This window comes from Gossypium hirsutum, chromosome D04, assembly GCF_007990345.1.
Source record: "Gossypium hirsutum isolate 1008001.06 chromosome D04, Gossypium_hirsutum_v2.1, whole genome shotgun sequence".
Classification (NCBI taxonomy): Eukaryota; Viridiplantae; Streptophyta; class Magnoliopsida; order Malvales; family Malvaceae; genus Gossypium; species Gossypium hirsutum.
Genome location: NC_053440.1, coordinates 17398725 through 17412158, shown reverse-complemented (window position 1 = coordinate 17412158; position 13434 = coordinate 17398725). Strand labels below are relative to the sequence as shown.

The 13434-nt window shown below is 35.8% G+C and overlaps 2 protein-coding genes across 2 annotated transcripts; both read left to right on the top strand.

Annotated features, from left to right (window-relative positions):
• The first annotated feature begins 7602 nt into the window (after positions 1 to 7602).
• On the top strand, positions 7603 to 8463 carry LOC121216093 (classical arabinogalactan protein 6-like). Its single transcript, XM_041091390.1, has 2 exons — positions 7603 to 8212; positions 8459 to 8463. The coding sequence occupies exons 1-2, from the start codon at positions 7603 to 7605 to the stop codon at positions 8461 to 8463; spliced, it is 615 nt and encodes a 204-aa protein (XP_040947324.1).
• Positions 8464 to 8860: 397 nt separating this feature from the next.
• On the top strand, positions 8861 to 13119 carry LOC107893522 (uncharacterized). The gene is made up of 3 exons (XM_041092079.1): positions 8861 to 9401; positions 9911 to 10007; positions 10294 to 13119. Exons 1-3 carry the CDS (start codon positions 9171 to 9173, stop codon positions 10302 to 10304), a joined length of 339 nt encoding a protein of 112 aa, XP_040948013.1. The 5' UTR covers positions 8861 to 9170; the 3' UTR covers positions 10305 to 13119.
• The last annotated feature ends 315 nt before the right edge of the window (positions 13120 to 13434 follow it).

The window sequence follows — 13434 nt, the reverse complement described above, 5'->3', positions numbered from 1 at the left end:
TTTGGGTGAGGAGAAAGCTCGAAGGCGACTTCCCAATCAAGTGGTCCATTCCTAGAAAAACTACCTGTCTCCAATGACAAATTTTTTATTCTAAGATTGCCATTGATCAATATAATCGATTGAAGATAGGTCACACCTTAGTTCTAGAAAGTCTTTTGACCGCTAGAAACATTTTCATCTACTGTCTAGGCAAAAAAAGTCTCAATGTTTGTTAAGCAATTGACATTATGCATGCCGCAGATCCGGTGGAAGTGCTGCCTACTGAATGTGTGTGGCCATATGAGACCCACAATGATCTAGCTTTAGTCTTATTAGGGAAAAAAAAAGGGTGCCTAAAAACTTTTTCTACACTGTTTGTAAATTGCATCCTCATCGTTAGTCCGCCTTACTTGCAAGTGTTTAGGAGGAATCAACAAGTGCTCGTGTAAACAATAGTGCTGACAATGTTGTTGATAAAGTAGACTCCACCGACTCCTCCAATTTTTCAAAAACACCAAGGCACGGAATGGATCTATATTCAAAGATGGACAGTTTGTGTGGAAATGGGAAATCTGTTGCCCCGAGGAAAAGAGCTAGCAGTTACGACCACAAGAGGCCACAGAAAAAGGAAAAACTTAGAGCATAGAAGACAGTACCGATGGAAGACTGATCTGTCATAGAAGAGGGAAGGAATTAAACACAACTGGAAGAGAAATCGTTACATCCACTATTCCTGCGACCCCCAAGTCTCCCACTAAATCCTCCAACCCAGCGATTACTGAGTCTCTAATAGTTCCCATAGACCCGCCTACCCCAATTACTATGTCTCCTCCTGTGGGGCAAGGTTTTTGTATCATCCGCACTATCTTGTATGCCTCCCCTCTCGACTCACTGTAACTGACTTCTCCTACTAGCGAGGTAAACACTTTTCTCCGTTTAAGGGATCATATCAGTGCAGGGTGATATCCCTTTTCCCCATATACAGTCAAATAGAAATGGAAGAAGGACTTGTCCAATACTTGAAAGCCCTCAATAAGAGAATTGGTGGCTACCTTCCAAATGATGGTGGCGAAGTGTGAACTCAAGTGAGGTACCCTCTAAGAAGCTTGCAATGAGAATGAGACAAAACGAGTGGAATTCTAAAAAGTAATGAAATCAAGTGAGGAAACCCTTAACCAAATTTGCAAACTACATGAGGGCACTGTTCACCTAAGTACAGAGCTTGTTGAATTTGTCTATGCCTAGGTGGAAAAAAGGAAAACATTAGGGGCCAAGGAAAAAGAATTGTAGGAAAAGGTCCGCTAGCTAGAAGCTGAGAAAAAATCATCGGAGGGGTAAAAGAAAGCCATAAGGAACAACACCATACAATGATGGAGTGGTTGCATAAAGAGAGCTACGAGGCCCTAGAGAGCTATAAGGCAGAAACCACTGCCAACATACGAGATTATTTTCTTAAGTTAAAGTCGAACATTATGTTGCACGCCCAAGCCATTGTGGGGTCCTTCAACGTACAATGGGTAGACTTTGACTGTATGTATAAACTTACCAACATTGGACTGGGCTTTGATGTTCTCTATCCCTCAGATGAGAAATGGGAGTTCTAAAAAGAATGGAAGGAATCAAGTAGACTCTTCTTCTCGAATGCTACAATCATACTAATTTTTAGTTTGAGACATTAACATGTGAATTAATGATGATTAACAATTATAACTCCATTAAATTGTAACAATCAACCTACGTTAGAATAATTACAATGTTGGTCATACTCAGTTACAAGAATTTCTTATCCTAAAGCTTAGCCTACAGGTTGCCCCCACTATATATAGATAATACTGTTGCGGACTAACACTCAACGGTTTGTCCCTAAAGACTCATGCATGAAATTTCCCACTTGGAAGACCTTTACGTGCGGACTCACACACGGTGACTTATCCATACGGATTCGAACTTGGTGGGTTCATACATACGAATTCATACTTGCGGGTCCCTATTTAGTGGACATGTTCCCACAGACTTACATACACGAATTCATACATACAAATTCATTCTTGTCAGACTTAGATTTGTGGAATCATACGTTGGCGAACTTAAACTTGTGGATTCATACTCACCGAATAGTCTTTGTGGACTCCTGCTTGAAAAAGAGTCCCTGTGGACTCTTACATGCAAGTTCATAGATACAGAATCACATATGAATCACATATGAAGATTCATAAGTATAGATTCATATATGCAGAATCACATATGCGGATTCATAAGTACGAATTCATATATCCAGATTTATAGATACAGATTCATGCTTACGGACTTGTTCTTGCAGATTTCTTGAACAAATAGTCTCACAGACTTTCATATAGCGTAGTCCTATGTATAGCCTTTGCATGGAAACTTGGAGACAATTCCAACGGATGATCTTAGCTTGAAACATGAGGACAAGTCCAGCAGACTATCTTAGCTTCAAACATGAGGACAAGTCCAGTAGATTATCTTACCTTGCGTATGCCCATGGCTATGAGAATTGCATACATACATGAGGCTTAGAGCCTTAAATTCCACAGAGTCTCATAGTTGAGAAGAACCCTTATAGGGTTATCACATACTTGTACGCATATATTTCGTATTGTAACAGCCCATTTTCAGTGAAATCGAAACAGTGCTTTCAGGACCACAAATTCGACATAAAAATATTTATTTTATTTTTTATTTTAATTTCTATAGCATCTATCATTACCGTATAAAAATTTTGTTAAGAAATTTTATCGTTTGCATGTTTAATTTGATGAAAATGACTAAATCGCATAAAGTATAAAAGTGGAGTTCTAGTAGCTAAAGGTATTAAATGGCTATAGAACTTTAAAGTATAAGTCCTTATGTTGCAATTAGACCATATAAATTGCTAGTGGACTTTTATGGTCATTAAAAATTATATTATAAAGGTTAATTAATAAGGCTAATGTTGTAATTTGATAATTAAAAGATATTAGAATATAGAAAACAAAAGACAAAGCATGCATGTTCATTTTTTTCAACCGAATATTGAAGGAAGAGAAGCCATGGAACCTTGAAACTTCCGACCATCACTCTTTTGCTTGTATATGAGTAGATTTTGTCCCCTTTTTAACGATTTTTATGTTTTCGAGATCGTTATAGCTTAATATAGCTAACCCGAGGACTAATTTGTGAAAGTGTCAAACTATTAGGGTTTTCCATTAATGAATGTGCAAGATTTTTTTATGTTATATGGAAGAAAATGGTTAGTTGTTGATAGTTAAACAAATTTTGTTAAGTGATTTTTGATGAAATTGTCAAATAGGGATTGAATTGAAAAATAAAAAATTATACATGGTGAAATTATGAAATAAAGGAAATATAGAGTTTTCTAGGGACCTAATTGATATTCGGCTATGAATAGATTGGGGTTGAATTGCATGAATTTCCATTTTTGTGAACTAGGGACTTAATTTAAAAGATATCAAAAGTATAAGGGAAAAAGTGTAATTTTTACAAACATGTGAATTTGGATAGAATTGAATACAATGGTTATTAAATTGTTTGAATTTATCTATTTAAATCAAGATATATCTCAATCAAATTTAAATCGAGGGAAGACGAAAGTCGTAGATTAGTCGATCGTACTCCTTCGCTTGGTGTCGATGTAAGTTCATAGTAATTAAATTATATCATTTGATTCATTTATGTATTTGTACCTTAAAATCAAGTAGTTAATTGTTATATAATTATACCCTTGATTGCACTTACGTGACCTTGTTGTACTTCAATACCCCTAATTGCACTTTTGTGCTGTGGTTACATTTTGATAACATTAATTAAATAAAATAAAATTTCATGCATTTAATGTTAAGTCAATTAAATTTCTATGTACTTATTAAGCTTTGTAAGTTTATGCATGTTTGTGTGTTGTTTTGTAGTTTACTTTTGCTGACTGGGGACGGATTGAAACTCCAGCTCACACTATCCATCATAGTTAGTAGCTTTTGAACTTTTTTGGGATTGTGGCATGTATATGTGGCTATAAGTATATATGTATATGTGTCTAGTTCATTTTGGTATAAAAGTGAATTATTAAGTTGTATGTTTGGACACTTTGTTTTCTAGGTTGTACATATGTATCTTTTGACTTGATAAATTGGTATGAATGCAATCACTTATGAATGGTTTAATGTTGATGAATTTAAGTTGTTATGCTAGCATTTGTATTTGGTTAGGTGTTTGAATAAATAAAAATGAAAGACTAGTTTGAAAATGCTTGAAATATAGGTTATATGATATGTTTTAAATGTGGATTTGGTACCTTTTTGGTGTTTGGTTATTAGTTAATTTAAATGTCATATGTTGAAGTAAATTTAGTTTAAAAGATAGTGAATATTATTTAGCCAAATTGAGTACATGGTTACTTGTTTATATGTTGACATTTGAGGTTCCTATAGGCATATTGGTTGTATGTTAATACACCATATGTATATAGCTTGATTTTTCATGATTTTGGTGCCTTGTTATAGCTTGTATATATGTGAAATTTTGGGTATAGGTACATGCCAAAATGGGTGAGAAAAATGGCTTGTAAAATAGCCTAATTTCGTCCACACGGGCAGAGACACGTATGTGTGACACACGGCTAGGCGACACAGTCGTGTGTTCCCTGTAGTTCTCAAAGGGTTGCAAGTTAGGTTGTTGCACGGCCTAGCACACAGCCTGGCACACGGGCGTGTGAGGTTACTTCAAAGGGTACACGACCTAGGAAACGGGTGTGTGGCTTGGCCGTGTGACCAAGTCAGAAAGTTCCATGGGCACGGACACGGGCTGGGACATGGTCGTGTGTCCATATTTCGAATGCCCACGCGGCCTAAGACACGAGTGTGTCTCTTGGCCGTGTGAGTCACACGGCTTGGCCACACAGTCGTGTGACCCCTACAGCTTTGAAAATTTTCAATGTTTTTCGAAGAATTCTCTGAGTTTCTGATTTAGTCCCGACTTGTTTCTAATGTGTATTTATGGCCTCGAGGGCTCGTATAAAGGACAATATGTATGATTTTGATTGGTTTTTTATATGAAATGAAATGTTTGAAATTCTGTTTGTTTGTACTGTAAACTCCTATAATACTCCGTAACTCTATTTTGGCGACAGATACAAGTTAGGGGTGTTACATGTACAGTCCAACCAAACCTCTACAAAGCCAAATAACATGCAATAAACATTCTCCATACCCTTCAATCGATCCTTCCAAAGCCAATTAACGTGTGGCACAAAGTGCACAACATGACATCTAATTATTCTTTCATCCACCAACTAACACATACTTCCCATGTACCAAATGCAATTCATTCTCATCAAGTTAATATAATTACAAAAAATGTAGTATATTTACACACGCAACTAATCATATTGCTCAATGACACACAACAGAGCATGCCAACATTTCACCACAACAGTAATACACATTACAACCAACGGACGATTCAACAAAGCAACATGATCAGTAACATTTTACCCAGCATACAATTTATAGGTACCCCAAATTTCATGCTCGCAACAGACGTGCATTATGTACCGCAACACTTAACACACCTATTAACATTTCAGCAGAAATCCCATAACAGATCAACATCTTCATCATAAAAAAACACGCAAGTGAATTCTCAGCGATTATAACCCAAACACCATAACACAAAATCATACAAGATACAAATAGAAGATTTGAGTTCAGTGAGTCACCAACAATTCCCTCAAAGCCATAGCACCCACACCAGCTTAAACACTCCCTTGTCACTTGGTTCTTATCCTTTCAGTTCACGAGTTCCTCACTTGATTAAGCTAATTTGCTATTTTTCACCAACATGTAGCTCGATTCATTCGTTTCTCTTTCTCTTACTCGAAAATAGCAAGAGAGAAAAATGATAGTTGAGAAGAATTTTGGAAGAAGGAAAATATATGTGTTCACCGGTTTCCTTCTCCCTTATATATCCACTCTTATTGACCCTTCATCACTTCCCATGCAAGCACTAACCCAAGTTAATATAAAATATTAGAAACAAGTCATTATTCTCCAACAAGTATCTCAAAAAATTTGGCAGTCATCACTAACGCCCAATTCAACCCCCAAATTTTACAATTCGGTATAAATAAGATGATTTAGGATTAAATTGAAATATATAAAATAACTCAGGGTCTCCTATCCAATATGGTCAAGTTTTGATCAATAATTTAGGTTTGACAAAATTGATATGGGTGGATGCTCATATATTCAGAAGGAAGACAACAAATTCTCTTTTTTACGATATTAACTTTCAAGTGACATCAAAAAAGGCACCTAGGAGATCTTTAGAGTAATAATATGAGAAATAAATAAATAAAAACCGCTATAGAGGAAGGAGCTTTCTGCGGCATTTTTAAACAAATATATAGTGGTGTTTCCAGACTTGCTAAAATATATAGTAGCTTTAGCGATGTTTGGGTAAGCGTCGCACAAAATGCTGTAGAATTTAGGAAAAGCGGCTGTGATTTATGCTTTAGCGGCGGTTTTTTATTATTATTTGTGACGTTTAGTAGTTTTTTCTTGACAAAATGCCGGAAGAAAAAAGTAAAAACGAATATTTTTTCTTAATGCTTTAACTTTGTTTTTTGTTAAAAAAATTGTCAAAGCTTATGTCAAGATGGAGGAATGAAAATTGTTGATCAATCTACTGGATTAGCTGTCCATGACGTTATTCTCAAAAGTTAAAAGTTTCAGTGAATTTCTAATTTTAAGTTTAATATTTCACTAGAATTTTTAGATTCTATTCATGTACTTTATAAAGTTAATAAAAATTAGTTTTATTGGTCAAACATTTAGCTTAAGTTGTTAAATTAAAGTTTTTTTTTTGTAATGATATACTTTTAAATAAAATTTTATTTTTTTAATGATATTTTAATAAAATATATTAATTTATTTTGTATTAAGATTAAGTGGTGCATTGCAAAAGTAAAATGCTAATGAATATTTATTTACATTAAATTGTTAGTAACTAAGTAGGTTGATATATATCTTACGCGTAATATTACATAATAGAATAAATTAAGTAAACTTTTCGAATTTCTATCTCTTAACTCTTAATTTGTCTGTCTCAACATTCAAACTTAGAAACTCAAAATCTTTGAACTCTAAGTCTTTGACCATTAAGAGGTTATGTTATAAGTATAACATGATTAATTACTAAATTTGGTTTAGTTTACATTTTATAAGGAAATAATATATACATAGCAACTAAATTAGTAGTTTGCTTAACTTTTTTTTCTAACAAATAGAAATAAAACAAGCTTCGAAAACAACTAAGGAAAACTATAATCTGTTCTTACAAGATGTTAAAGGTTCAATTTCTTCCACAAGAAAGCCATGAAATTCGATCAACCAAATGGTTCATTTCCATGGCATTGGATAAATCGTTCTCTTGTTTAGGTTATATTTAAATTCACATGGCTATCGATTCTTTCAAATAATTCATTGGCATTGCACTGCTTATTTATCATAGAGAAACATTTGAAATCTCTTCACCCCTTCTTTTTGTACACACACGGACACAAATATTTACATATCATAAGAAACTATCAATAAATAAAAGAGAAAGATGGCCTGCCAACATTTTCTTGTTGTTGCACTTGTTTTCATCGCTTTTGTTGGGGCATTAGCTGCTGATTCATCACATTCATCAGCCCTTTCAAAGTCGCCATCTTCTTCGCCTTCGAAGTCACCATCCTCTGCTTCCCCAACTTCCTCCCCCAAGTCTTCCTCTACCAAGTCGCCATCGCCATCCTCTAGTGGCCCTTCTCTGTCACCATCAAAATCCAGTGGAGGAGCACCCAAGTCATCTGCTTCCGGATCCCCAAAGAGTTCTTCAAGCTCCCTTTCTCCTAGCTCTAGAAAAAAAGGTAGCTCCAAGGCCAATAAAGGATCCCCTTTTGAAGTTGAGTCTGCCGAGGAGGTCTCATCCCCTCCTTTGCCGCCAACTGCTGATTATGAAGTTTCTGACTCCCCTTCTCCTAGCTCTAAATACAAGGCTACCATTGTTGATAGTGTAATCCCTTTATCTAGTAGTAACAGTCTAGCACGATCACCCTCTAATGCAATTACTATCAAAGCCATCACTAGCATCATCGTTGTCGCAGCTTGCAGATTTAATCCTCTCTTAGGCTTTACATGCATAAGTTCATTGAGGGCCTTGAGATGGTGGTTTCAAGGTACATATAATACCAAAAAAGCAAAAACAAAAAATTCATTTATATGCTAACTAATTAAAGTTGTACTCTCGAGGCTTGGAACAAAAGTTAACATACTTTGTATTCTAGCCATCAATATTATTCTACTACATAGTTGCCTCGAATCATTCTTTTAACTAGATTTAGTATTCCATCTTTGTTAACTACATTTTAATGGATATGGACTCTAGTTGGTAAACCTAGGTTAATGGATTAATTTGATAACAGGGTGAGAATTATTAATTAGGTTAATAAGTTGGAATAATAAATTAATAAATAAGGATTAATCAACTATATTGTTTGACACTGATTTAAACTAAAGAAAAATAGAGATCTAACGTAAGATATAATATTGATTAGTTACCTCAACTAATAGATTCAAGAACTATTATAGCCTAATCTATAAGCAAGACCTATTGTTTGGAGGGAATTTGGGATAGCTTGACTTGTACATTTTAGGGAAATCAGGGTTAGAGAGAGCTTAGCCTGATACCTTAATTGAGAGTTGAAAGTGTTGAAGCTGGTAAATAAGTTGTTATAACAGCTCCTAATATTTAGGGATTAGTTCCTTGTAATTAAGTACTAAGTATGCTAATTAGTTACTACCTACTCATTATACTACAATCAAGCTGTAGCAGCAAGAATGACAAACTTGAAGCATTTTATTCTCTCTTATCTTTTCAATCGATATCTTAACATGGTATTAAGAGCCAGGTTCAATTTTTTCTTGGTTCTCTGTTTTTTTCTTCATAATCTTCTTCAATGGCAATCCATCAATCTTCTCTTGTCATTGACTTTCATCACCCTCTTTATCTTCACCCCTCTGATACTCCTAGCACTCTACTAGTCTCTCATCAGCTTCTTGGCTTTGAGAATTATAATATATGGAGTCGATCAATGAAAATTGCACTTCTTGCCAAAAACAAACTTGGATTTGTTGATGGCACTTGCTCATGGGCTGATCTTCCGGCTGATCTTCATCCTTAATGGGACCATTGCAATGCTATTTTCCTCTCTTGGATCCTTAACACCGTTTGCCAAGAACTTTCAGCTGGTATTGTTTTTGCTTCGAGTGCCTGCCTTGTTTGGAAGGATCTTCAAGAACGCTACAGCAAAGTTGATGGGTCCAGAATTTATTATCTCCATCACACTATTTCTTCTCACACTCAAGGTACTTCTTCCATCTCCACGCATTTCACACAGCTCCGCCTTTTATGGGATGAGTATGATGTTTTAGTGCCTTGCTCTGCATGTTGTTGTGAAAATGCTCGAACCACATCTGCCTCTTTTCTTCAACAACGACTCTTTCAATTTCTAATGGGCCTCAATGATTCCTATTCTGCTGTGCGTAGTTAAATATTACTTATGCAACCACTGCCTTCATTCAATCAAACCTACTCCATGCTTGTTCAAGAAGAATCTCAATGTTAAATCTCTTCTCCACTACTTTCTACATCTGAACCTACAACACTTCACTCCTCAACTACTACCACTAGTAGCTCCAACTGCAGATTCAATGGCACTTGTGATCACTGTCATGTCTGGGGTCATAAACGTGAAAATTGTTCTAAACTAATTAGTTTCCCTCCTGATTTTAAGTCCACTCACAAGAAATCAGTTGCTACTAATGTCACCTCTTCGATTGATTCAGTTGAACCTATGATTCCATCCTCTGTTCAGGCTTCATCTGCTCCTACTTTAACATCGGAACAGTACCAGCAACTTCTGACTATTTTGCAGAAGGATTCATCTATTTTTGCTACTGTTCACATGGCTGGTACGCTCTCTTCCTCTACATCATCTGGCTAGATCCTTGACATAGGAGCTACCAACCATATGACATTTGATTTTCAATGCTTGAATTCTTCTGTTGCTCTTACTCCTAACAGCCCTTGTGTTCAATTGCCTAATGGGAAATCAGCCTCTGTTACTCATATTGGCCATCATATCCTTTCCCCCACTTATACATACTTGATTTTAATTATAATTTGCTTTATGTTTCTCAACTTAATAAAGACCTCAATTGTTTTGTGTCTTTTTACCCTTCCTTGTTCCTTTTACAGGACCTTTGTAGTGGACGGATGTTGGGGATTGGTAAAGAACATGCTGGTCTCTACTACTTTCACCCACATCAGCTCTCTTCCAGTCTTATTCATCCTCGCAAATTTTCCAATATTTCTTTGCCCATTGGTACTTCTTTTATAGCTTTACATAATGATCCACATGTATGGCATGCTCGCCTTGGTCACACCTCTGCTTCCACAATGAAAAAAATTGTTCAATTAAAATCTATTTTACATTATCTTAATGAATTATCTTCTTGTTCTGTTTGTCCACTAGCTAAACAAACTAAATTTCCATTTCCTCGTAGTGACACTCAAACTACTAATGATTTTTCTTTAATTCATATTGACCTTTGGGGACCCTATAGAATCTCAACTCATAGTGGTCATCGTTTTTTCCTCATTATAGTTGATGATTTCACTCGAATGACTTGGGTGTACCTTTTACGAACCAAGAGTGATGCTTCTATCACTCTTAAACAAATTGTTGCCATTGCAAAAACACAATTTTCAACTGATATCAGGGTCATTCAGAGTGATAATGGTTCTGAAATTTTTAACTCTACATGCACACCTTTTTTTCACCTCTCTTGGTATTGTCCATCAAAGCTCATGCATCGATACTCCACAACAAAATAGGGTTAATGAACGCAAACATCGCCATCTCTTTGAACTTGCCAGAGCCTTGAATTTCACTCTCATTTGCCTTCTAAATTTTGGGGAGAATGTGTGCTAACATCTTGCTACATTATGAATCGTTTACCTACCTCTGTTTTGTCTTGGAAATCTCCTTATGAAAACTCTACAAAACTCCTCCATCTCTCGATAATCTGAGAGTTTTCGGCTGCTTATGTTATGCCACCGTACCTTATTATCATGATAAGCTTTCCCCTAAAGCTATTCCATTCGGTTTTTTTGGTTATTCTCTAGTTCGAAAGGGGTACATTCTCTTTGATCTTCTTTCGAAGAAAATTTTTTGTTAACCGAAATGTCACCTTTGATGAGACCATTTTTCCTTTCAAAATTTCATTTCCTGCTACTCCGATGTTTCCCATCACAAATTTTGGCCCCATAGAAGACTCACATTTTCTTTCCAACCCCCATACCTTCTCACATTACCTCCTTCGATCTTTCTTCTTCCTCTTTCACTTTGGATCCTTCCTCATTTCCACCTTTAGATCCATCTTCTCCTCTTCAAATATCCACAAGAACCACTACACGACCATCTTGGCTTCAAGACTTTGTATGTTCTCCTCTATCCTCTTCATCCTCTTTACTGGCGATACAAGGTTCGTATCCTCTTACTCTTTCTTATGATCATTTACCTTTCCATACACAACACTTCGCTGCCACCATATCACACTTTGTTGAACCACAATCCTTTTCTGAGGCTGTTAAACATAAGTGTTGGATAGAGGCTATGCAATAGGAAATACAAGCTTTGGAATCCAATGGCACTTGGGACTGTTTACCTTCTGGGAAAACTTCCATTGGTTGTAAATGGGTGTATAACATCAAATATCACTCTAATGGCACAATTAAACGGTCCAAAGCTCGACTTTTTGCCACGGGCTACAATCAACAGAAAGGTATTAACTTTCAAGACACGTTATCTCAAGTAGCAAAACAAGTCACTGCCCATACTGTTATTGCTCTTGCAGCCCTTTTTTCACTGGCCACTATCAGTTAGATGTCTTCAATGCCTTTTTACAAGGTGATTTACGAGAGGAAGTGTTCATGGCTCTTCTAGAGGGATTTCGCAACCAGGGGGAGAATAGGGTCTGCAGGTTGCTTAAATCTTTCTATGGCCTGAACAGGCTTCACGACAATGGAATTTGAAGTTGACTGAAACTTTGGTTTCACATGGATACATTCAAAGTAAACACGACTACTCCATGTTCACAAAAAGTGTAGAATCCAAACAAGTCATCATGTTAATATATGTTGATGATCTGCTGATTACAGGAAATGATAGTAAATTAATCAGCGAATTAAAAAGTATATTGCACAAGAATTTCAAGATGAAGGACCTTGGGAGTCTAAAATATTTTCTTGGGATCGAAATATCAAGGTCAGATGCAGACATTGTGATAAATCAGGAAAAATATGCTCTCAAATTAATTACAGATGTCAGTTTAAAAGGAGTGAAATCAGCAGTCATTCCATTAGAGCAGAATCAAAAGCTTACAACAGTAGAATTTGATGAAACATTGCAGTTGAAAAATGATGATGAATTTTTAGCAGATGCAACAATTTATCAAAGACTAATTGGGAGATTGTTATACTTGACAAACACTAGACCAGACATTGCTTATGGTGTACAACACTTGAGTCAATTCATGTATAAGCCTAAGAAGTCTCATTATGCAGCTGCATCGAGGATTGTGAGATACATTAAAAGCAATTCGGGACAAGGAATTATGCTTACTTCTAATGGAGATCCAATATTAATTGCATACTGTGATTCAGACTGGGCATCTTGCCTTATTTCTAGGAAATCAATAACAAGGTACTGTATAAAGCTTGGAAATTCCTTAATCTCTTGGAAATAAAAAAAACAAAGCACTATCTTAAGATCTTCAGCAGAAGTAGAATATAGGAGCATGGTTTCAGAGTTGAAATGGTTAAAAGGATTACTTAAAGAATTGGGGATCAAAGAAAGTAAGCCAGTTGTGCTTTATTGTGACAGTCAAGCTGCAATTCAAATTGCAACAAACCCTGTTTACCATGAAATAACCAAGCACATTGTAATCGATTGCCACTTTGTGAAAGAAAGTATTCAGAAAGGTTTAGTGAAAACTAAACAGATTTCAACAAAGGAGCAGCTTGCAGACATTCTTACCAAAGGACTAGCAGTACAACATCAACACTTAATATCCAAGTTGGAAGTGATAGACATATATCACCCTCCGACTTGAGGGGGAGTGTTGAAACTGGTAAATAAGTTGTTATAACAGCTCCTAGTATTTAGGGATTAGTTCCTTGTAATTAAGTACTAAGTATGCTAATTAGTTACTACCTACTCATTATATTACAATCAAGTTGTAGCAGCAAGAATGACAGACTTAAAGCATTTTATTCTCTCTTATCTTTTCAATCGATATCATAACAGAAAGACTTAAGAAGCATTATGTGCCTATA